The 25,833-nt window shown below is 37.2% G+C and overlaps 2 protein-coding genes across 3 annotated transcripts; one reads left to right on the top strand and one right to left on the bottom strand.

The window, feature by feature from the left end:
• Nucleotides 1-2,972: 2,972 nt before the first annotated feature.
• On the bottom strand, nt 2,973-19,690 carry LOC128510609 (calcium-responsive transactivator-like). Of its 2 annotated transcripts, none has more exons than XM_053483027.1 (11): nt 19,129-19,690; nt 17,879-17,955; nt 17,386-17,470; nt 16,687-16,819; nt 14,970-15,140; nt 13,014-13,172; nt 8,689-8,751; nt 7,444-7,536; nt 7,248-7,367; nt 5,563-5,690; nt 2,973-5,339 (listed from the first exon to the last, which is right to left on the bottom strand). In XM_053483027.1, the coding sequence occupies exons 1-11, from the start codon at nt 19,195-19,197 to the stop codon at nt 5,313-5,315; spliced, it is 1,125 nt and encodes a 374-aa protein (XP_053339002.1). In that variant the 5' UTR covers nt 19,198-19,690; the 3' UTR covers nt 2,973-5,312. The 2 variants fall into 2 exon arrangements, with proteins under 2 accessions (XP_053339002.1, XP_053339001.1); XM_053483026.1 differs by having other exon boundaries at nt 8,656-8,751; nt 19,129-19,688.
• Nucleotides 19,691-21,681: 1,991 nt separating this feature from the next.
• LOC128510611 (proteasome subunit alpha type-7-A) lies at nt 21,682-25,802 on the top strand. Its single transcript, XM_053483030.1, has 7 exons — nt 21,682-21,876; nt 23,033-23,159; nt 23,319-23,443; nt 23,536-23,658; nt 24,964-25,083; nt 25,303-25,365; nt 25,449-25,802. Exons 1-7 carry the CDS (start codon nt 21,781-21,783, stop codon nt 25,539-25,541), a joined length of 747 nt encoding a protein of 248 aa, XP_053339005.1. The 5' UTR covers nt 21,682-21,780; the 3' UTR covers nt 25,542-25,802.
• Nucleotides 25,803-25,833: the final 31 nt, after the last annotated feature.

Raw genomic sequence — 25,833 nt, 5'->3', positions numbered from 1 at the left:
CGAGCCTAAGCTCCACCAGGTTGCTGCTGTTGGGCCCTTAAGCAAGGCCCTTAACACTTAACCCTATTGCTCCAGGGGCGTCATATACTGGCTGACCCTGTGCTCTGACCACAGTCTACTAACAGGAAGCTTGGGTATGTAAAAATAAATAAAGAATTTTACTGTGCGGTAATGTAAATGTGATGAATAAAGGCTGAACCTAACTTTAGCCGGGTGTGGGGATACTCACAGGTCCCTGGCTGAGTGCCACTATGTTGAAATTTACCTCATGGACAAGAGGGACGCCTCCCTATGCCTAAGGGTCATGAGGGGTCACTCTGATGTTGTCTGTGCTTATGCACCACCAAACAATTCAGCCTCCTTGGAGACCCTGAATGGAGTCCTGCACTGGGCCCCAGTAGGGGACACCATAGTGGACTTTAATGCACTGGGGGACTTTAATGCACAAGTGGGCATTGACGGAGATACCTGGAGAAGTGTGATTGCGAGAAACGCCTTCCCCAGTCTGAACCCAATCAGCGTTTTGTTATTGGATTTCTGTGCTGGTCGTGGATTGTCCGTTACTTGTAATAAACTAAATGGGTAAAAGTATCCAGACACCTGACCAACGAGCCTATATGTGATTGCCATACAGTTAGTAACACAATTTTTCTTTGCATGCTGTAGCAGACCAATGTACATATATGTACATATATGCGTGCGTGCATATATGTACCCATATAGACATATATGTGACATATATAAAATTGGCCGTTTTCCTATATTATATGTAAATATATGTGTACATATATACGTGCATATATGTACCTATGTGCATATATATGCACCTATATTTTTACCTAGATATTAGTAAAATTATTAAAATCCATAGCTGTTAGACAACATAAATAAAAGCCCAAAATGTAGAAATTTATTATTTTTATTTTTTTAAGAACAATCAAATAGTAAAAGAACAAAAATTAGACAAAAAAACTCAACAGGAAGAAAACATATATATTTTGAGGACTTTCTCAGCTATGTGAGCTTTGAATTGATAGATGTGCCTGTCTGCCCTCGGGTGGCTGCCGGCCACTTCTTCAATGTAGCATCTAGAAAAGACAAAAATAATAAGACAGTATAATAATAATAAATGATTATTTATTAAAACGTTTATAAACATCTGTAAACTCCATAAGGCATTAGCTTAGCCACCGGGAAATATCATGTTTGTGCTACATACAGAAAGGCAGCATGTTAGCATGATTTACCTAAACTATGTAAATGGCATTGAAAGCCAATGTGTCACACAAGCTGACAAGAGCTAGCTGAAGTGAGGAAAATATTTACTAATATTAGTTTAATATTATCAGAATAAGAGTTATATAAGACTTAATAACTTACCCAGTGTGTCCTCCTGGATTCTCTCTTCAAAATGCTCCCGTTCGTCGTCAGGGCCACACAGTCTTCTTCTGAGGTAAATGTAAACTCCTCCCACTTTCCAGAACATTCTGAAGAGTTTCCTTGTCCGGGGGCGTGGCCTAGTATGTAAATTAGCCGGACTGATTTCCGTGTGATTGGCGTGTGGGCGTGTCCTGCCTCGGGTCATTAGCAGATAATGCGACAGAAATTCTAAAATGTGTTTTTTATTTAGTTAGTTTTTAGTTATTGCCTTAATAATAGAAAATATGAGCGCATCATGTATGACAGTTGCCAAAGTGAGATATGAGCTAAAATGACCAGATCCTGCCATGAGCTATATAGGAGACATATCTTGTATGTACATATAGGGCTTATATGTGGATATAAAGAAGCAATACAGGAGACCTATATGGCCTGTATATGCACATATATGCACCTCAATTTTGCCTATATGCAGCATATATATTATCATATATATGCATATATACTGCATATAGGCTTCATATATGCGCATATATCCTCATGTAGGTCAGGATATATGTGCATATATATTGCATATAGGTGAGGATATATGCGCATATATACTGCATATAGGTCTTCATATATACTGCATATAGGCCTTCATATATGCGCATATATCCTCATGTAGGTTAGGATATGAGTGCATATATACTGCATATAGGTGAGGATAAATGCGCATATATACTGCATATAGGCCTTCATATATGCGCATATATCCTCATATAGGTCAGGATATATGTGCATATATACTGCATATAGGTTTCATATATGCGCATATATCCTCATATAGGTGAGGATATATGTGCATATATACTGCATATAGGTTTCATATATGCGCATATATCCTCATATAGGTTCTTTCCATGTGGGATTCCAGTACAAAGCGAGGCATTAAACGCCAAGGTTGGACTGTAAGAACTAAAAGACCTGCTTCGCATCATGCCTTAAGTGGCCAAACTCTTGGCGCTGAATGGACAAATTCTAGAACCACAGTCAAAACTGTAGTAAAAATCATTCCTGGAAGAAGGGCGGCTTTTATAGCAGCAAAGTGGGACTAAATCAATATTACCTCCCATATAGTGTAACATAATTCAATCCTAAAATCCCAATGCTGATTTTACAGTACTTCCCTTTTTGCCAAACCATGACTGAGGTATTGTATTATAACAAATAAATAATTTAGTTGTCAAAATGAGTGGTGTATTCATATCTTTGAAAAAAAAGATTTGAAATATGTTGGAAGTTGATTGATATATAAAAAGAATAAGCGGTAATTATCCCAGCTATAGAACAATTTGACTTCAAAATCAATATTAATATGAAATTGTTACTAATCACTCACTTACTCTCACTCATTGTCTATACCGCTTTATCCTTCATACAGGGTTGGAGGGGGGGGGGGTCTATATATATATATATATATATATAGATAGATAGATAGATAGATAGATAGCATATATACTGTAAATGGAAAAAAAATTACATGAAACATCAAATGAAATTACATCGAAAAGAATGTTTAATTCAAAATATGTACAAAATATAAAACATACAGGTTGTAAGCTTTGGCTATAATTGGTCACAGATTTAATCTTCTGTGTTCCTGAAATCCAACAAGCAATAAAAAAGTACAGTAAAAATATCAAAATATAGATTAAAAAAAATGCAACAAATGACTGACATACAGTGCGTGTTTAATCATTTAACAAAATTAGAATATGGTGCAAATTAAATTAATACTAAAAAAACAACAACTGGATATTAAAATAATGAAGATTTATCCATAAACAAACCAAATTCCTTCTGGTTGCAGGTAGTTTTGTGCTAAGTCAAGAATAAAACACTTGGTATTAGAGTTACTGTTACCACCGCGAGACTGATTATTTCCAAAAACCGCATGACCCCAAGGTATTTCTCTTATACCACACCAATCTGCCAGTGCTAAAAATATTTATTTCTTAAAGGATGACTTTATCCATTTATAGTAGTATTTATGTTGAACAGTTGAAGTTTTGCTATAGCAGCTATAAACTAGCAATCACTAGCTTTTTTCTCTCGCTCAAAAAATGCAGCTTGTTGCAGAGGAACCTCAAAGCTCTCGGCACTGAAGACTTTCCTGTGTCTGAAAACGAGACGATACAGCTTAACAATACGACTGAAGCAAAGTGCTGACACTGATGTCTTTCAAAATACGAAATAAACGCCTCTTCACAGAAAACTTTAACATATTGTCTGTTTATGTTGCGTTTCCACTGTACAAGTCCCTGTGTATGTTGTTACTATAGAAACTTTAATAATTACGGTAATATAAAAGTTAGATGTAATAGTTATGGGCTACTGTGTGGAGTGAATACTGTGTATAAAATATGAACAATACACAAAATTAGCAATAATGTACATATACTCACTTATATGAGTGACTGAGTGATAAATTAATCTTACAATGATATTTTCTTCCATATTTTCACACATTTTCACAGTTTATGTACAGATGCAACGGAGACAAAAAACTCAAACGTAGACAAAACAAAATCAGTTAATAAACATTTTCTCAGAATTTCTCAGTTGGTAGATAGATAACCTGAACGGTAATTAAATAAAACAGCAAGAAATAAAAGTTGTTGTTATTGTCAGCTACAGAAAGTTAACATATGTTAACGAGTGTTAAATAAAGAGTGTTGGTGTTTTTTACAGTTTGTGATGTTAATGATTGATTATTAATATGGAGTTATAGTATTATTAGCAATATTTTCCCCAGATTTGGTCATGCCCAATTCCCAGGCATCTGGAAGGCTTTCCAAAATTTAGGCGACAGCTACAAACTAGGGAGGTCGAAGGCTATTTCATGCTCGGCCCAAAGAACATCCTCATCTTCTTGAACTGTTGTCCTTGTGATGTTAGGGGCAGCAAACACATTCACATTCTTACACTAGATCAGCTAGAGCCACTCCGTGATACAGAAGAGCAAGCATTCTCCCTCCCCAGGACTCCTGATGATAGAGGGCTGTGGTTTGGGTCATTGGGATTTAATCAAGGCAAGTATGACCTTTCTGTTTTACTCAGGAGCCTTTTTAAAGCCTCATGGTGTTAGATGGCAAATTCTATGTTGGTGTTCTTTGTTGATGTTTATGGTGTTGGTTTTTATGGTGTTGGATGGTGAATGTTACTGTTTTATTCTGTTGGCCGGTGAATATTGATTTCTGATGGTGAATGTTTCTGTTTAATGTTGAATGGCCTGGTTGGTGCTGGATGTGGAACGTTGGTATTTGACGAATATTTGTAAATTTAACTGCTTAAAATAAATTTAATTGTACGTAATCGTGAATGTGTTGCATGCATGTTGGATAATTTTGCTCCTTTTGAAATTTGTAAAAACAGCTAGAAAAATAGAAATAATCAAATAGAGAAAAAACTTGAAAACCCCGTAGTGAGGTTTTGCTAACAGTACGCAAAACTAGCAAACTCCTTCACCTTTAACACGTAACACATTAACTCCATCTGATGGACACCAAGAATGTAAACACACACTTATTTTACACACTTTATATAAACAGATGCTGAACTTTTTCCAGTAGAATTTGTATTGTTAGTCTGTTTTGTTTTGTCTCGTATATATATATTTAAGTTATCTCTGTACAGAGATGTAAGATCTAAATCCCTGTGAGAAATGAAGAGGAGGTAGGTGAAAGAAAGTAGCCAGGATATTAAACTGTAAAATAGACAGACAGTGAGAGTGGCTTCCAGTCTCAGTCTGCATGAGGAAATGGAAGCTATATTATATTTGGACAAGACACTTTTGTCATTGGTCAACACGATACAACGGTCAGCTTGAGAACACAGTATATACGATCCTGTTCATTTGATTGCTGTATGGTCAACTGGGCGGAGACTCCTTACTGCTGGTAGTTTCCATACTGACCCTGCAAAGATAAAGATATCCATACGCATATGATTTAAAAGTGCATGCTGAAGAATCATTTTATAGACACTTTATGTATTTTGTGTTAACAGAAACATATCCTTCAGTACTATTCGGATCAAGATATGAATCCTGGACTCATGGCGGTTAATATTTAACTATGTATAACTCACAAGTGTTACAGACATACAATAATTTGAGTGCGAGTATGTACGGTTTTGTACCTGTTCATAAGTATAAGATCTTTGTGTTTGAGAGCCAGGAGTAGATTGTGTGGATCGATATGAGGAATACTGCTGACTCTGACCCTGCTGATACTGAGAGTACTGAGATGGAGCTCCCTGTCCCGGACCTAAAAAAACAGGAAAGGAAAATGTTTCATGGTTTATGAGACTCATCAATGAGGGAAAGAAACAACCCCGAGTGAACTTTTGGGTTTTGAAGATTTGAAGGAATTATTGGAATTGGCTAACATCTGTGTTCATGAGTCTACAGTACGTAAAACACTGAACAAGTAGGACACCACAAAAGAAGCCGCTGACAACTAAAAAGAACATTGCTGCATGGCTAAAGCTTGTGACATGTTATGTGCACTGATGAAACCAAGATTGCACTATTTAGAAAGAACATGCAGCACTACATCTGATGTAAAAATGGCACAATATAACATCATAACAACAACCATAAATTATGGTGGATGAAACATCATAATTTGCTTCATTGGGGCCTGGCCAACTTGAAGTCACTGAAGGGAAGATGAATTCCCAAACATATCAAAAAAATCTTCAGGATAATTTGAGAATGTCTGTACTGTACGTCTGCTGAAACACTGTAGAAGCTGGGTGACGCAACAGGACAATGACCCGAAAGACCAGAGTGTTTTTACTTTTCCACAAGAGAATGGCTTCAGAAAAACAAAGTCCACCCTTTGGAGTGCCCAAGTCAGATCCCAGATCTCAACCCAATAGGGATGCTATGGAATGACTTGAAAAGAGTCACACAGAAGACGTCCAAAGAATATAACAAAGCTAAAGCAGTTCTGCCAGTAAGAATGGGATGAAATCCCCCCTGAACGTTGTGCAGGTCTGATCCATAGCGTCTGGTTCAAGTTATTTCTGCCACGGTGGGGTTAACCAGTTATTAATTCCAAGAGTATACTTACGTTTTTTTCTACCATTTAAAAAGTTAACTGAAGTGTTTAATAGAGACATAAAAGATATATATTTGTCAATACTTTTAACTCTGATGAAGATCAGATCACATTTTATGACAAATAAATGCAGAAAATCATGAAATTCCAAAAAACGTTCACATAGTTTTCCTTGCCACTGTATAAATCCCACCCAAGTCTGTTATGTTGTGGAGAGAGCGCATGGTGTTAGTGCGCTGGGTGATTGTATGCAGAGCCCGTAAGCAGGGCGTCGCAGGGGAGGCTGTGTGTGAGAGGTGCCAAGTGCTTGTACTTTTTGGGAAAATTTTTTGTCTTGGGGACCTATATGGACGTGCGTCCAGACGCAGGTCTGCCTGACTGGAAACCCGTGGACCAGCTGACCGTGGGTTTGCCTGTCACGAAACCCGCGATGTTACGAAGACATGGCAATATACAAATATGATTTATATATTTAAGGATCAAAAATCAAGGTTTGGCTCTAGTGTTAAAATACTAGATGGTAACCATAAGTATAGGACACACTTTTCTACAATTCTTAAAATTTATGTTAATAAGTTTTAAAATAAATCATATTGATTCAAATCTCATATGATTTAGAACGTTTTATTTTAATTTACAAATATTTTACAATCTGTATCCTTGTTTAAAAATGAAATCTGTTCTATATTTTAGAATCCTCTGCACCATTTGTTCTGAGAGTATAATGAGTATGTAAGGTCTGTGTGTTTGTGTTCTTACCGTAGGCCTGTCCTTGGCTGCTGTATCCTGGCTGTGATTGGTACTGCTGTTGGTTGAATGTCTGCTGCTGACCTGAGCTCTGCTGATATTGTGACTGCTGTTGGCTATACTGAGGGTTTCCTACAACACCAACACAAATACATTTGCAGCGTTCATGTCACAATCTTTGTCACATTAATTTTTTTCCCCCACTTACCGCCTTCATAATAGTGTTGCGATGAGTCTTCAAATGATCTCTCATAACTCTGCTCTCCATAAGAAGACTGCTGATATGAGTACTCACTGTGACCTATAGAGGCAAAACATATTATTATTTAACTATAATAGGCCAATCCCAAATGTAATCATACATCAATCAATTTCACAGTAACCCAACAGTTGATGGCTTGTTCCTGTAATGCACCACTGAGCATCACAGCACTTTTGTATTCATTTATTTTCAAGTACCCAAAGACAAAAAATACAGTATAAGTGCTGTTTAAGTGCTGCGAAAACTTATTTGTCCCTTCCTGTTTTTTTTGCATATTTGTCACACTTGCATGATTAAGATCAAACAAATTTTTACATTACGCAAAGAAAACCTGAGTAAATACAAAATGCAGCTTTAAAAAGATTATTTCATTTGTTAAAGTGCCAGTGTGAAGAAGTAATTGCCCCTAAACCCAATAACTGCAATCAAGGGTATGAGAAAACTGGCAATGAGTCTTTCACATCACTGTGGAAGAATTTTGATCCACTCTTCTTTGCTGAATTGTTTTAAATCTGGTGCATTGGAGGGTTTTTCTTCATGATCGACCTTTAGACCCTCAGACTTAAACCCATTTGAGATGCTTTGGCATGACATGCCAAAGCATCTCAAATGGGTTTAAGTCTGATCTTTGACTAGGCCACTTTTTTACACCATTCTGATGTGGACTTGCTGGTAAGTTTCGGATCATTGTCCGGTAGCATAACACAATTGAGCTTGAGTTCAAAAACCGATGAATTCATGGTTCAATCAACTATGGCACACAACCATCACCACCACATCAATGACTTTTTTCACATTTTTCACAATCATTTTTGCATTTTCCATTAATATGCAAAAAATAATAATCAGGAATCACAAATTCTTTTTCACAGCACTGTACACTTTTCCCCAGTCAGATACACATATGTACTGCACACATTGTCTAACACTTTTTTACGCAAAATAAAAATAAAATAAATGGTACCAGATCTGAAATTTCGGCACATCGCCTGCACTCAACTGAAAAAAAAAATCCTTCTGTTTTGGAAACGGTAACATAAAATAGATGAAATGCATATATGATGATAAAAACACACCTGACCTCAGAATCAGTGGACTGCAAATAGGCAACAGTAAAAGTTTGGCTAATGAATATATGAGAGGTGTCCGTATGATTACCGTCAGGGTAATACTGCTGGTTTATAGGCTCACTTGAGCTTGGAGTGTGTCCATACTGCTCTCCGTAGAATTCCTCCTGACCCATGTACTGTGATCCTGAAACACAATTGTGGCACCACAATTGGTTAATCAGATTTGATCTGAAAATGGCCCAAGAACAAGCAGAGGGTATGTAGCTTCAAGGTCATAAAATAGAATCTAAAGTGAATATATAGTACTACTGTGGGCTTATACTGAGCGGGAGTCTGTGTTGTTTGGGATGCGTTTCATATCTTTACTGAGAGACAGAATTTAATTATTGTCTATATTTGAGAGAATTAACAGATAATTCATTATTCATTATAAGAGAAAAAAAAATAACGTGGGCGTGAAAAGATCAGTTTATATGCAGCATGAGGTGCTGCAAAAATATTCCCCCTAACTTGGAACAGAGTAAAATATATAAAAATTAAATAAAATGGAATTAGCAAAGTTTAATGTGTGTGCAAGAAAAGAGATAAATAAAATTAACACACAAATAAAGTCCAAACAGTGCTGCAAAAAAGACTGGTGTGCAGAAACTCCAGATACTGTATTATTACTTCCTTCCAACTCCTTAAAACTTTATCAAGTAAATCTTATTTAAAATCCAAGTGCAAAAATTCAAACAAAAAAACTAATCAAGCACATTAAAGGAATAACAACGGCTCCACGGCTCTCATCCACATCTCACTGAGGATTTAACATTGCCTTTCTGACGTCCTTGATGGAGACCCGTCATCTGAAACTAAATTATGACGAAGCGGAACAAATGTACAGTAGGGTCCAAAAGTCTGTGAACACAGAGTCCTCTTTTCTTCATTTAAAACTGGTCAGAAATAGAGTTTTATAAGTTTGAGAATCCAAACTTGCACTTATTTTAGTCAACTCCTTTGCACAGTAAATCAGTTTTTCCTGGTGTCTTATCTCTTTAAAGCGCATGTTTAAATTTTGCTCCAATAAATTTGATTTAACTTGGCTCACTGGGTTTTACACAAACATATGGAATCCATGCCAGCTTGACTGTGTGAGGTTATTAATGCCTCCTCACACTCTGACAAAGACCATGAAGCTCACACTGTATCCTAAAAATAACGAAGAAGGGGTCAAAATGGAAAAATGTGCAGTTATCAAGGTCATATATTCCTAGTTACGTCCCTGTCAAGGTTTCAATGTATGTATCATGTTGTCATTAATTTTCTATTACACACCACACTCTTATCTCAGGCACTTATCAAAAGCTTCCTACCTTGTCATTGCCTCTGGTGAGCTGGTATAAATACCACAACACACGCAGTGCTTTTCATCATGAAGCAATGGTGTGAAGAATTGGATCCAGTATTTACACTAAATTATCTGAATGTGACAGACAAATCGTAATGTGATGAGAAAAATGTAATAGGAACTTGAAGCGGTCCTTTACAATGTGGCATGAACCTAGCATGGTCACAGCACAAGCCTAATGAGGTTCTTGTAAGAACATGAGTTGTAATTATTTTAAGGTTTTCTGAATCTGAGTCAAAAATATACAGACAGCTCATCTAATGCTCCAATCTCCCTTAGCAACCGTCTTTTAGCAGATGGTTTTGGTAGCCCTCACCAAGCTTCTGGCAAAATTCTAGTTGACACTTGACCACTCTTCTTGTTAGAATTAGTAAAGTTCGACTATATTTGTTGGTTTTCTGTCATGAACCTGACTTATGATCATGGTCCATGGACAGGGTTGAGGCTCTACAAGCTGTAAGTCTGCTTTATCCATTCCACCCCCAACTTTGATGGGTCTTTGAGGTCACTGTTTTGTAGGAACACTCAATTCCGTCCAAGTTTCACCTGTCTTCCTAATGATTAGAAGTTATTCAGAAGAATTTTGCAGGAGTCCTACTGTATACTTGCTTCATTATTCGATCCACTTTGTGTAAGGCACCAGTTCCACTGGCAGCAAAACAATGTGTGAATATTGGAGAACTTCATTCTTGGTTTTTTTTTTAAGTCCATGCTGTTGTAAAGCTCGTTAACCCTATACAGTGATACTGGTGCTCCCAGCTGATGTCATGCCTGTGCCTTATTGGTTCCTTGATTGCTCCTGACCATCTGAACCAATTTTATATTAGCTCAGGTTGACAGTTTGGGGATCCTTACAGACCTTGGAAGTGGCTGCAATAACTTGTGTAAGTTGTAATCTACCATCTTCTTTACACTTAGCTCATTGGACCTTTCCATTGTACTGTGTGTTGCTCAATCCATTGAGTGCTGTCAAACCAACCCCTTTTATGTTGGCACAGAGAAACTACCAGCTGTCTTCACTAACAGAAAGTTAAGAGGTCTTGGGCTTCAAGCAAATTTAAAGAGATTTTAAAACTCAGTGTTACTCATCTAAGTGGGTGTATGTATATTTTTACCTTATACATATAATTTTGACCACGTGCTGATTCCAGAAAACCCGAAATAAATAATTTATCCTCAAAATTCTTGTTGTTGTTTTTTACTAAAGATATATGTTGTTCATTTCTTTTTCCCGGGAAAAGAGGCGTTTAAAGACATAATGGAAAGTCTGAAATTGACATGACATTCATGTTTATGATGAATGCATGTAAGCTTCCAGCTGTAGGTATATTTTGATAAATGTCTAACACGCATAAAATAACAAGCACATTCATGGGTTGATTTATATTGATTTAAGTCCATACAAATACATAGATGAAAGGGCAAGCAAGACATGCACATAAATCTTCTTCATGTTTTTTTTTTTGCTAAATGCCCCTGAAAACTATTTTACAATAAATCTCTTTGCATCCATTTTGATTATTTTTAAGGTACAGTACACTAACAGTCAAATGTTTGGGCATACTGTACCATCTAATTCAATGGTTTTTCCTGATTTATATTTCTTTCTACACTGTAAAGCAATGCTGAAGGCATCAGAAATCTACAATAATCTCCTTCGAACAGTTGATATTGAGATGTATATCTGCTACTTCTGCTCTGTAAAGCTCCATAGCGGCTCTAATCTGAGGTGCTGGTTGTTAATTGGTGATTTCTGAGGCTGGTGACTCTAAATGAACTTCTCCTCTTCAGCAGAGGTCAGTTTTGGTCTTGTTTTCCTGGGAAGGTCTTCATGAGAGCCATGTTCATCATGGAGCTTGATGGGTTTTGCAAATGCACTTGACAATACTGTTCTTGCAAGAACTGTTCCAGAACAAATGACCTTTGTTTCTTATAATAATCACTGACTGTTGTTACTTAAATATACAATTTCACAATTGTTGTTTCATAGTTTTGAAATAAATCACTGAACAAAAAACACTGAATTATAAGTTTGTGTCCAAACTTCAATATCTAATATAAAGACAATATCTAAGATAACAGTATAATGTCTTTACTGACTAGACGACTCTGCCATATGTTTGTCAAGCAGAATTATCCTTTAGGTTCAGGGGTACATCCTTATTACCTGCCTAAACACACACATATGGTATATTGCTCATTAAATTCAGGATGACAACTATAGTCAAATGGCTAGATGTAAATGTGAATGTCTCCTTCACACATCAACCATTATGCTGCATTTATACAATTAGAATTGAAATGAAAGCCCAATCCCAATTCTATTTTCTACCTCTGCCCTCACCCCTCGCCCCTTCCCCTTGTCCCTTGAAACGAAGTGGAAAGGGGAAGGGTTAAAATATTTTCCCTAAGAAATGGGACACCACTACAACACTGTTATACATCATCATACGTATCCGTTCATTTACATGTACACATACAGTATGGCCGTAAGCAAAACAAACAATGCATTATCAAAAGCTCGGCAAACTGCCGTGCTACTGAACTTTCATATTTGTGTAAAGTGCAGTTAAGTGTATATGACATAAAAATATATTTTTGTAATATTGCGCAATCAGTGCTATCCGCTAGCAAACTTTAGCGTTTTTTTTGCAAACGTTTTTTTACAAAACATCACCATAAACACAAACACAAGACTAAAATTAATATACATATAATGAAAACTTGTCATAAAAATCCTTATTAGTGGCAAAAATTCGTTAAATTTATGGGTCTGCTTGCTCGAGTGAGCGGCCATCTTGAAAATTTCGTTAGCCCTTCGTTTGAAGTGAGGTCCCGAAAAATCTTCGTTCGGAGGGCTATCTGGCCCTTTCCCTTACCCCTACCCCTCCAACCAAAAGAGAAATGAGACACCCCTACCCCTTCACGTGAACGCGCCAAACGGAGGGGTAGGGGTAAGGGGTAGGGGTAAGGGGTAGAATTGGGATTGGGCTGAAATGTTTCATCAAACCAAACCCCACAACACCAGTACTGTATAGGAATTACACTAGACTTACCTTGCTGAGCAGGACGATAGTTGCCTATAGGTCTTTGGGAGACCATACTGTTGCCTTGGTTATTTTGTCCCATCATGCTCATGGTCTGCTGTCCCTGATAATGCTGACCTCCAGAAGAGGAGTAATGGGGTCCTGAACCTTGCTGATGCATCATAGAGACTGAGAAAAATCACACATTACCATAACAAAGATTATATCCGAATATAAATCTGAAGTACAAAAAAAAAATAATAATAAAGTCATGGTGGCCAAGAAGAAGCATCAAGAACAGCCAGAGAAAACTGAAAACTAGGAGGAAAGAACTTGTGAGGGGAAACTTGTAGGATAAATAAAGCATGAAATAAATAGCAGAAGCCAAGCTCGGGGTAAGTGCTGAGAATGGAGAGGAAAATGTTGGTGAAACTCATTAGGAAGGGGACAAATGTTAGGGGCCACTGTCAAAGGTGGGGGAGAGGGGGGGTGGTGGGTAATCACCGTGATGAACTGAATGTGTTTGTCTTTGGCTGTCTTCTGCCTCTTATTCAAGTGCAGGAACTATTTAAACCCTAATACAACAATATGAGAAATTGGACATTTTGGACAGCTTGGTATATTAAGCAAAAAACAAAATTGAAAAAAAAAAAAAATAAAGTAAAACAAAACAAAAAGCAAAAAAAGAAATGTAATAAAACTCTTAAACACCAGTTGAACGAAAGACCTGAAATGTGAAATCTGAAAACCTCCTTTCGCCCCCTCAAACCTTTCATCATGACTTTTATTAAGATGACACACGCAGGAAAAGCATTAACTTTTTCACTATGAATATAGTATGATGTATGTATGTGCATATGAATAAATACACACAACTGAAGCTACATACAATGGAATAAGAATCGATAATTGAGTATTGTTCAACAGCTCAAGCACTGACTCTTCCAGTTATAAATTTAGTACGGAAGCTACTGTAAGTTAGCTACAGTATGTCTGGTAGATTATTTAATCATTTCAGTTTTAGTTTATTTAGTTATTTTAGTCTGGCAGTTTTTTCCCCTTTTTTTAAGCTTTTGCATGCTTGTTTAGGTTTCATTTGCTAGCTTACATTCAATTTGCAAGATTAGCGTGCCTACAATTTCACATGCTAAGTTAGTGCCTGCTTGCTAGTTTAAGTAAGCTGAAACCAAAATTCTATTCCGCTATTATGGGAAACTAATCAACAATGGGATAAACCTAGTTTATACTTGCTAGTTTATAAAACCATCAGATGGGATGTCCAGCCAAAACATCCCTGTCCATCAAGGCTAATGGAGAGGGTTGTTTTGGCCGTCACGTCCATCATTTTTCGGTTTCCAAGTCAGAAAAGAAAATATGTTTGAAACTCTTTAAAACATTCTGCTGTCAACTTGCTTATTGTTATAATCTTACACTAAAAGTATTTATAAATCTGAAGAAAATGTAGAAGATCAGCCTTTTAGTAGATTTAAAGGCTACATTTGAGGCTTTTAAAATTCAAAGACTACCAGTAATAGGCTTTACTGTTCTACAGTACACTATTATTTTTAGCAAATGCCAAAGTGTTTCAATTTTCTCTCCTTATGTTATTCTTGTGAAATATCCATAAAACAAATTATTTCCTTTTATCACTTATGTCACAGCAGCTATAAATAGTCATTCCATCACTAGAGTCTTTTCTTTGTCCGAGGACATGGTCCGAAAAAAACAGAAATCAGCAGCTCCTCCATCCCTACATCAGAAAGCTCACAGTTACCGCTATAATATGACAAAGCCGTCATAATAGGCTCTCTAGTCTCCGGTGATAATTATAATGTAAACACTTAGTGGACACATAACTAATCATTTTCATGTACACTATGTAGTATCTGCTTATACAATAAAACTATTTTCCCATTTTTCCCTCTTCTTCCCAATCGCATGTCTGACTGAGTTGTGATTGACAGGGCGAGCGCTCTCCGGGCTCACCTTGGCTGTTCTGTATGTTGAGGTTGGTGCGGGAGGGCGGGAACAGTGCTGTGCCCTGTGACGATGAGGGCACTGAGTGAGTGAAGCTCGACCCAGAGCTCATAGACGAGGTGGAAGGGCCGGACTGCTGCTGCTGTTGCTGCTGCTGCTGCATGGGGGTGTGACTTGGGCCTGATAAGACACACTCACAGTCAAATGCCCAACCAGGATTGATGGTACGCGATACACACATATTCAGTTCATCAGCAGAAAAGGACAGAAAAAAATGACAAAAATTGAATGAAAGAATTATATAGCAGAAGGGAATTAATGTGAGTAAAGTTGCTGATTAAGTGTGACGCTTGAAGTTTTTATTATTATTAAGCTTTCAATGACTTTCTTTTTGTGGGAGAGAATGATTGAATAACATACATCTTTAACTCTACATTGGTTTTATATAATTGTTTACACAAGCTATTGGGAGGTGGAGCCACTTTACCAAGATCTGGAACAAGACCCAAACTGTCACTCACTTGAGAGGAAATTGGTTAGAATGGTCAGAACATCCCAGGAACCAGCAAGAAGGCGTCAAAGCTGCTGGACCACCAGTGTCTCTGTCTACAGTCAAGTGGGTTTTACATTGCATTGTCCTGAAAGGCTGCCATCCAAAGTCATCATGCTCAAAAATCATCGTCTTTAAGCTCAACTAAAGTTAGCAGTTGACCACATGGACAAAGAAAAAGCCTTCATTTAACCCCAAGAACACTATAAATGCTGTTCAGCATGGTGGTGGTGGCATTGGCCTTTTTGGGCTGCCAGTGGGAGTGATGCACTGCACAGTCTAAGTGTATAGATTAATGAAGAACAAAGAGGACAAGCTCAAAATTCTTCAGCATAACCCTAAACTATCAACTAAATGAAACTTGGACAAAAATGAAGTGTTCCAGCAGGACAATGACCTCAATCACAGATCAAGGCTGGTTATGGAATGGATAAAGCAGCCTCACTTAATCCTGTAAGCTTTTAGAGCCTCAAACCTATGGGGAAATTACTGAGCACTACCATTTCTGCTAAGAAGAGCAGTCAAATATCCAATGGGACCTCTGCCAGAGGCTTGGTGATGGTGACTAAAAGCATTTGCTAAAGGTGAGACTTGCTAAGGTACATTTAAGCAGATGTTATTGTGCTGTTTGTATGATTTCGACCCTGTTTTGATAAATGAGAAAAATATGTTTTACAATCATTCTACCTTCCCATAGGGACGAGTTACAAAAAAAAATTGTTGTAAGACCAATATGTCAGTCACGTTCATGACAAATAAGTTCTGACTATACGCGTCTTGAATGAGAAACAGAGCATACTTTTCTTAATTAACACCTATTCTCTAAGTATTGATGCTTTGATTTTTATATTCATTATAATATTGTATGATCCATTATTTCATTTATTATACTAAATCCTAAACAGAGATGATCTGATGGTCATCTAATCCTCAGTTTTTACTGCTAAACCCTTTTTGTGCTGTAATGGTTTGGGTAAACATTGCCAATTTAAGGATAGTACAGCATGTCTGCTAGAATTCGACATAAACTTTATATATTTGAAAGAAAAAAAATCATACTTATTTATGTAGAGAAAAGCAGGCAGAGCACAAACAGGAAGCACTGGCAGTAAAACAGTCATGCAGTTAGACAGAAAGTGCAGGAACACAGCAGATTGCAGGTGTGGAGAGACTCACCGTTACTCATCTGACTCTGCATTAGTGAAGAAGGAGCCATGCTGTCATTAAGATTACTCTGAGTGTGTAGAGATCCTCCTGCACCGCTGCCTCCCATCCCACCTCCACTCACACTCATCCCAGGGTTCGGAGGCTAAGAATGAGAGAGAGAGAAAAAGAGAGAGAGAGAGAGAGAGTGAGAGAGAGAAATGTAATTTCTGCTTTTTATTTATGTGCAACTAATATTCTAGATTAATTATATACGAAATAAGAAAAAAATCTAAAAAGAAAAATGGAATTGAAAAAAGAGAGGAAAAAAGAAGGAAGGAAGAATATAAGTGAGAAGAGAATGAAGGAATATAGAAATAAAATGAAGGAAGAATGAAGGAATACAAAAGGAAAAAAGGATGTACAGCAAGTGAGAAGAGAAAGAAGGAAAGATGAAAGAAAGGAAAAATAAATAAGAAAAAAATGTAAGTCACAAAAGACGGAAGGAAAAATACAGAAAGAATAAGTATATAGGACAGAAAAAGAAAGAAAGAAAGAAAGAAAAAACAGCAAATTATGTAAAAGGGAATGAAAGGGGTAATGAAAGAAGAGAGGAAGGAGAAAAGAAAAACAGAAAAGAACAGAAAAAGAAAGAATGAAAAAAGTAAGGACATAAATGATACAGAAAGATGATTGTAAGAAAGAAAGAAAGAAAAAAAAGGGAAAGCTTACCGCAGGTAAAAGAGACTGCATATTTTGATTGGAGTCTGCGATGGTGGCCAAGTAAACCAGGTTTCTGTGTAAAATCTGCTGATACCTAAACACATATCATTATTATTATTATTATTATTATTATTATTAATATTATTAACAACATAATCACTAGGTTAGGAACTCATCTCATAAAAGATCATTCACGTGATCAGTTTATCTGGTAGATGAGTAACGTCGTTTGTATAACTGATGCAATGAGGCTTTAATTTAATTGAACTTAGCAAGTTTAGCCCGCCCACATTGTATCGAAGCAAGCAGATCTGATTAAATCTATGTAGATCTAGGATGTTAATCACACCTCGCACTGCTGATGGTGTACAAATAAGAAAGCTGTTGTGTATTTCAGTTTCAGTTCAGTGATTAATGTTGCATTCGTGACCAGAAGGTTGAGATTGACAGCCGGAGAGTCTGCCTCATCCTCAGGTTTTTAATAAATAAAGCAAACACTTACTGTGTGCACTCTGCAGTCTTTCCTTTGCTTTGATAGTCCATAATGCACTGAATCAGGTAGTGATTTTCATCCAACATCTCGCAGGAAAGAGAAAAAACACGCAATCTTTCACTGAAATCTTCCGAAACATAACATTAAAGAAGTTACAGTTGAAAATACAGGAGATGCTTAGCAATAAACCCCAAATATGGTCTAATATGCCGAATGTGTGGGGGTTTGTCTTTAAGTTTGGATTAAAGCTACGATGCTATAATGCGGCTAACAGGTGAAAGACATGTGTCTAACTCATACCCTGGAGCTGCAAAACAAGAAGATATTTAGGAAGACATAAAACCCATGCAACTTTAATGCAAACTTTTTGCAGCATAAATTCCTCTGTTGTTACTGAAGGTTACAAAGTGCTGACACGGGAGACCCCTTCCATAAATGTTCCATAGCCATCACCTCTCGGAAAACCATTCAACAATTAAAGTTTATGATTCATAATAAAAATAAATTTACTACAGTAAATATAAAATAATGTTCCTAAAGTGTGGTTTAATGATATGTACTAAAACATGTGTATGTCTGTAGATTTTTAGAAGACCTTCCTTCTTTTTCTATGCAGTAGTGCATCATCCTCAGTGTAAATCTAAAAGCCTCCAAAACATCTCCTGGCTTATTAACTACTGTACACTGTGTTGTTTACTTTGGAGCAAAGCACTATAAAAGTGCTCACATCATCGTCACCCTTATGTCACCTCTTCGATTGGAAATAATTTTTATTTGAAGGGGGGAAAACAGGCAATGCGTTTGAAGACAAACAGCCTGTCGTCCATTAAAGTGACACTGACATGACAGCAGCACATCCATCAGCTTGGAGTGCAAACAAAGGTGTGGAGACAGCCTAACACTTTGTGTGTGTGTGTGTGTGTGTTCATCAACTCCAAGGCTATAGGCTTTGCTATTATATCACTAGAAAACAATTCATTTGTTGTATAGATAATCAGTTTAAAGGCACAATCCAGGATTTATAGTAGCCTATAATAATCTTCCTTATAATGTAATTGCTGTTACTGAAGGGTGATATAAAAGGAAAAAAAAACTAATGATACATGTTATGTAGGATATGGGTATATAATTATGTTTACAAATCCGTGCCTTTGTTTTGACCAGCTGCCAGACATCTCTCCACTTTCACACCAATAAACATGAAGCATCTAATAAATAAATAAATAAATAAATAGATAGATAAATAGATGCAACCTCACCTTCTGTATAGTCTGCTGGGTCACATCACCTTTTCCTCTCGGTCGTGTTGATGAAAATGTAACTGACATGTTTTTTTGTTTTTTTTTCAATCGCGGGAAAAAATAATTCTGTATATGAGAATGATTTTATTCTAATATTTATTCCCTGGCTCTCAAGCGCCTGTCACACAGACATGTCTGTAGAGTAATGATGATCAGGAGAACAGGGGTGTGTCTATTCGGAAATGTCTCTTCATCACAAGAAAGGCCAACTCTTCTGGAAATAAACTGAAAACCCTGAAAACGAACGATGTGAAATGAAAACACGCAGCGCGGTAATGACGGTGCCGGAGATGGCGATGCTGAAGCCGCTCCGCGCGCTACATGGAGGAAACACCTGCTGTTGGTACGCGCCACCCCGCTCCCAGCCGCCCGCGTCGCCCCCTGCGCGCGCCCACCACAGCTCATTCACCAACGCCGCTACGCGCAGTTCTGCACGCAACGCGCCTCGCGCGCCGCAGAGCCGCGTAAACAACGGCGGCCAGGCTTCGCTCTGACCGAGCGCGGGCGTAGCCACGCCCACGGCGAATCTGCGGCCGCTGTGATTGGTCAGGGGTGGTGAAGGCTCGGATGAAAAGAATCAAATCAATCAACATTTATTTATACAGCACTTTACAGCAACCTAAGTTGAACCAAAGTGCTTCAAATTAATAATAATAAAAAAATAATCATCATCATCATCATCATTATATAACGACAGCATTTACTGTAAAATATAGCAACATGATTTAGATAAACAAGTAAACATATTACACGATGAATGAATCAATTATTAATTAATTTTATAATAAATGCCATCATAAACATTACATATAAATCAATACAATAACAAATACAAATAAATACATACTAATTAATCAATTAATTAACTAATTTAACTGCTGCAACCACAACAATAAAACTCATACTAATAGGCTAATAATAATAATAATAATAATCCTGTTATAATAAATGAATACATCAAAAATAAATGGCAATCAGAATAGGACCAATGCTCAAATAATGAACTATATCAAATATACCCTGATGTTGGATCAAGACACACTTTTCCTTTCAAAAATCGCTGGGATCAAGTGACCTATTCAAGATGCAGGATAGGACACACAAAGGCAACACACACATTTTTACTGTCGAGAGAAAATCCACCACAATGTTCATCATGCAGAACCCAGTTGTCCATCAAACATATTTAACTCCTTTAAGGAACTTGTTTTACTCTGTTGATACTTTTAAATAGGTTTTAACAATTAAATCCAAATATGGTTTTCAAATTCTTAGAAAAAAGAAATTTTAAACATCTTATCAAGTTTTTGAATAACAAAAATGCTTTTCGCCATGAATATAGCCATGGAAGCTGGCATGGTGTTAAGAAAGAAAGAAAAAAATTACGGCATTTATTGTAAAATTTATTTAGGAAAATAAGTAAGTGAACAAGTATGATAAAATAAATAAATAAATAAACAAATAAATAAATATTCATAATTAAAAAATTGGGTCAGGAAGGGCATCGGCATTAAAACCTGTGCCAAACTGTGTGTGGGGATCAGATGGTCCACTGTGGCGACCCCTTGATGGGAAATAAACAACAAAAATCATTATTATTATTATTAGTAGTAGTATTTCATCCATCATTCATCTAGGAACCTACTACTTACTGTAGGTAGTCCAAGTGGGGACCATGGAGGCTAACGGTGATTCAATTGTATTTATTCCCATTTTACAACAGTGGTCGGACCTCCGGTCAACCTCCGGTCAACACACTTATTCACACACTACGGAAAATTTGGGAACACCAATTAGCATAATCTGCATGTCTTTGGACTGTGGGAGGAAACCAGAGTACCTGGAGGAAACCCGCCAAGCACGGGGAGAACATGCAAACTCCATGCATACAGACCAGAGGTGGGATTTGAACTATTGACCCCCATTGAGGCCACAATGCTAATGACTACGCCCCTGTACTGTTACTGTAAATAAGTAAAACATAGTAAAAATTTAATTGAATAATAAAGACAAAGACAAACTATAAAGGGCATAAAATATTTCTATACAAAAGTATGACAACAGTAGACAATACTGTAAGGCGCGTAATAAGACATTGAGTGTGAGCTAATGCAAGGAAGAGGAGAATAATTTTATTTGCAGGTGTGAAAATGAAGAGAAATAATAATGATGATAATATTAATACTGCTACCACTATTATTATTATATTTGTTATCATTACTAAACAGTGAAAAAAGGAGGGGGGTTAAAAACTTTTCAAAAATTAACATGTGAAAGTGATTTGTAAAAGTTCTTTTGTTTTAAGTTGTCAGTCTCTCATAACCAAATGCTTGGGAAAAAAAAAAAAAGGTTTGATCCGAAGTAACAAGGAAGCGACCTTGGCAGCCTCTGACCAATCACAGAGCAGCAGGAGATAAAAAATAAATAAATAAAAAAAAAAACACTTTTAAAGCGCACTTACAACTGAGAGTCGCGCGGGGGCGCTGCCACATCTGTTCCTCTTTCCAGTAAGATTACTTTCACTTTTACTTTGAAGAGGAGAAGCACAAAGCAGCGACAAACAGGTGGAAATAAATCAGGAATAGATTTAGAGCTGTGTATAGATCAAGAATGAGCTACGACAGAGCCATCACTGTGTTCTCTCCAGACGGACACCTGTTCCAGGTGGAATATGCCCAGGAGGCGGTGAAGAAGGGTTCAACTGCAGTGAGTAAAGCGCACACACACACAAATAAGAGCACGGATAAAGTAGAGAAATTCTGCTCAATTCACAGATCAAATGTCTAAATCTGTTGTACTGTCAGTAAAAGCTCCTCGGTAGAGCCTGTGAGGTCTTAATGAGGACACTGGAGATGAGACTCACTGTACAGAACGTTACAAAGTACAGAAACCTCGTGATTTTTGTCAAGTCACCTTAGATTCAGTGTGTTGTCTAGTGTTAGACCAGACTACAGTGGCATAGCATGCGTCTCTGCCAGCTCTTACACGTACAGTACATCAGGGTACGTGTAAGAAAGGGATACTTATTAAAATGAAGGGAATAGAAAAGTTGCAGAAAGGATTTTGAGAGTGATGGCATAGAAACACTAAAGGTAAGGGGTTTAAGATTTAGAATGATTATCTATCTATCTATCTATCCTCATACATTAACCTGAATCATTTCTGATTATTTGAAGAGATAAACATGAAACAAAAAGGAAACACATTGTCCAAGAACTGTTACACATGTTACAGTTAGGACAATATGACGCTTAAGTAAAACTGAAAACGAAATGCTACTACTACTATTTAGTACTACTAATAATAATAATACTATTCACTGAAATGGGACTAAATACATCGGTCACCTTTGGACTACAGCGGTTTCTATATGGAGGGATCGAATAACAATAACAACCTTGGCCCAACTTGCATTTTTAATTTTAAATGAGGAAATTGTATTTATAAAGCAACTGCTTTTAAGTTTGTGTCCATAATATAACTGGGACATCAATAAGAACATCAAGAATATTAACAATAACAATACATTGGTTGGTTCAATTTTTTTTGTTTTACAGTAGCATTTTGGTCAGTGTTGTTACATAATAATTACTTAGTGTGTTGGAGTTGAATCAGACGTTCTCTTTTATTAAAATCTTAGATAAAATTGATGACAGAATTGTAAAGCGGCAAAATTACTTTAATTAAGAAAATGTCTCCCCTTCCCCCAATTTGAATTAATTATATTAAGGTTTATAAAAAATATATGTATTCTATAATGGCTATTATAAAATTTGAGTAAAACGCCAAAGTATGAGTTTGTAAGACTTTCATTAGGTAGTGCCTCCAGCTTTTTGTACATTTGATAATCTTGAACTTTCAGGTGGGGGTGAGAGGCAAAAACATCGTTGTGCTCGGGGTTGAGAAGAAATCAGCAGCCATGCTTCAGGATGACAGAACAGTGCGAAAAATCTGTGCTCTGGATGAAAACGTCTTCATGGCATTTGCTGGTAAACCACCCATAATGCACATTTTAACACCTCTGCAGTATTTGGAAGTGCTATTTAATATTACACCCTGCCTGGCCAAAACAGCCATTTTAAAAGGAATTATTGGCCTCCATCAAGCAAAGCAAACCTACATATTGTCCTTGTTCCTCTGATCTACAGGCCTGACTGCAGATGCGAGAATTGTGATCAACAGAGCCAGGGTAGAGTGTCAAAGCCACAGACTGACTGTAGAGGATCCAGTCACTGTAGAGTACATCACACGGTACATCTCCAGCATGAAACAGGTAACATCTCCGCATGTACTGATAAATCATGCAATACCAGGAATGAAACCACTGCACATCTGTTTACAAATGTATGCATGCATTTTGTGCAGCGTTACACGCAGAGTAATGGAAGGCGGCCTTTTGGGATCTCCTCCCTCATCATGGGGTTTGATTTTGATGGAACACCCAATCTGTATCAGACCGACCCTTCTGGAACATACCACGCCTGGAAGGTGGGACAGTTAACTCCTGTTATTTTATTTTAACCTCAATGAGACATTTTCTTGAATAAATCTGTTAACACCATCTTTTAGGGGGAATAATATATATATATATATATATATATACTGTTGCCCATATTTGAATAGTTAGAATAGATTTTATTTTTACAAATAGCTACTAAAGTCTTAGCAAGCATGCTTAACAAGTCAACTTTGAACAGTATAGTAAATAACTTGCATCCGAGTAATAAAAATTTATTACTCGTGCCATTAAAGGAAAAAAACAGTTACAAGTCACACTGTTAATACCCAAAAGGTTTATTTCCCCCATAGGAAGTAAACATTGACTCCCCCCAAATACCAACATCTTATTTTAAAAAAATTAAGTGCTTGCTTCCTGGGTGATGCTGTAGCCTCCCGCAGCAGAGGGTCTTGAAAGTTGATCAGCCGAGCGTTCTGTGGGGTGGGTTGGGGGATACCTTTCTCACATTAATCACACCTCTTCAGCCAACCATGGGTGTCTAAGCTCAAGGAAGCATAAGGAGCAGGTAGAGCGCGCTGCTTCAGCGTGTTACACCGCCCCCAACGGAAAAGATGCGGTTAGCTGGCATCACGTGGTTCCAAAGAAACACATGGCCTTCGGCCCTCCAAGACTGACTGGTAATATTAGACTTTATGTGGTAGAAGGAATTGGATACTTCCTGTTTTCATTCTATTGGGAAATAAACTTTTTGGTATTAACAGTAACTTCACATATCCTTTTCCTTTAATGGCACGCTTTGAAAATGTTATTACTCAGATGCAAGTTATTCAGTAAGAGGACCTTGTTACTATGCTGTTCAAAGTTGACTTGTTAAGCATGCTTGCTAAGACTTTAGTATCCATTTGTAGACACCATCTATTCCGACTTGAAACTATTCAAGTATGGGCAACATTTGTCTAAATTAGGGAAAACTAATCCAAAATACACAATTTTGCGGAATATGTGCAAAACAAGTCAAATCATTCCTTACTGCTTGCAATATGCAAGATGTAAACCTTCTTGAAAAATGTTGGAAAACTAAGTGAAAGCTTTACTCCCGAATACAAGCACAAATACAAGTGGAGTGGCCAGTATACAAGTCTCTGGTTTTGCATTTGGGAGCTGCAGTATTCTACAGGAAGCGTTATTGCTAAAAGACATCTGAAATTGTCAGAATCAAGAATTTAGCAAAGCAGCAACACAAACTCAATGTTCAAATGTCAACCATATTGGGTAGTCACCACATCTTAACTAGAACAGTTTTGGTCTTATTATGCCACATGTTTTACACACAGGCAAACACCATTGGGAGATCAGCAAAAACTGTTCGAGAATTCCTGGAGAAGAACTACAAAGAGGAAGACATGGAGTCGGATGACATGGTCTTAAAACTGGCAGTCAGAGCCCTGCTAGAGGTACTGGAGCTACACTGACCGCATTATATTGGTTATTGACCAGGATAGGATCTCACTGTACTGGCCACTAATGTAACCTCAACATTCACATGGGATGAGGCTCATTTGCCAGGTCATAAACACATTTCACCATGGAGGGGGTTAATAGTAATGGACTACTGGGGTATTGGGTTGGCCATGCTATAGGTACACAATTAAAACAGTTGAACTTGTTTTCAGGTGGTGCAAAGTGGTGGAAAAAATATTGAACTGGCTACAATGAAGCGTGGTGAAACCATGAAGGTCAGTTACAGGAAACTACAAACACCAACAAATCCTAACCTCAAACAAAGTCATTTCTGTAAATTTCCCTTTCTGTGCTATAGATTTTAGAGCCTGAAGAAGTGGAGAAGATAGTGTCTGCTCTGGAGAAAGAAAAGGAGGAAGCAGATAAGAAAAAGAAAGCTGCAACATCCTGAACAAGATGATCGCCATCAGAAAGCCAGTTGTTGGCAATTAATGCACTAAAGGTTGAGGTTTATCAGCCATTTTTATTAATAATGGTTCTTTTTTTTGTACAAAGTCCCCAGTTAATTCATGTGCAAAAACAAAAGAAACAAAAAAGGCTCTTAAATCAACAGTTGGGGACAAATGCCAAAGGCTGACATGAATCAAATTTACATTATGCAATTACTGTATTATTTACATCATAAAGCATAAATAAAAGTGCTTTACTTGGACTCAAATGTCAACAGATTAAGCTAATGTGCA

The sequence above is a fragment of the Clarias gariepinus genome, chromosome 22, assembly GCF_024256425.1.
Source record: "Clarias gariepinus isolate MV-2021 ecotype Netherlands chromosome 22, CGAR_prim_01v2, whole genome shotgun sequence".
NCBI lineage: Eukaryota > Metazoa > Chordata > Actinopteri > Siluriformes > Clariidae > Clarias > Clarias gariepinus.
The sequence above is the reverse complement of the archived record's forward strand: the minus strand, read 5'-3'. Positions and strand labels throughout refer to the sequence as shown.

What these genes read in the sequence shown, in the direction of transcription:
- LOC128510609 (XM_053483026.1), bottom strand. Translation starts at nt 19,197, where the DNA reads ATGTCAGTTACATTTTCATCAACACGACCGAGAGGAAAAGGTGATGTG. An exon ending in CCAGCAGTATTACCCTGACG is followed by an intron (nt 7,537 to 8,655) that starts GTAATCATACGG and finishes TTGCCTCTATAG; the next exon opens with GTCACAGTGAGTACTCATAT. An exon ending in GCAACACTATTATGAAGGCG is followed by an intron (nt 7,368 to 7,443) that starts GTAAGTGGGGGA and finishes TTGGTGTTGTAG; the next exon opens with GAAACCCTCAGTATAGCCAA.
- LOC128510611 (XM_053483030.1), top strand. Translation starts at nt 21,781, where the DNA reads ATGAGCTACGACAGAGCCATCACTGTGTTCTCTCCAGACGGACACCTG. An exon ending in TGAAGAAGGGTTCAACTGCA is followed by an intron (nt 21,877 to 23,032) that starts GTGAGTAAAGCG and finishes TTGAACTTTCAG; the next exon opens with GTGGGGGTGAGAGGCAAAAA. An exon ending in CGTCTTCATGGCATTTGCTG is followed by an intron (nt 23,160 to 23,318) that starts GTAAACCACCCA and finishes TCTGATCTACAG; the next exon opens with GCCTGACTGCAGATGCGAGA.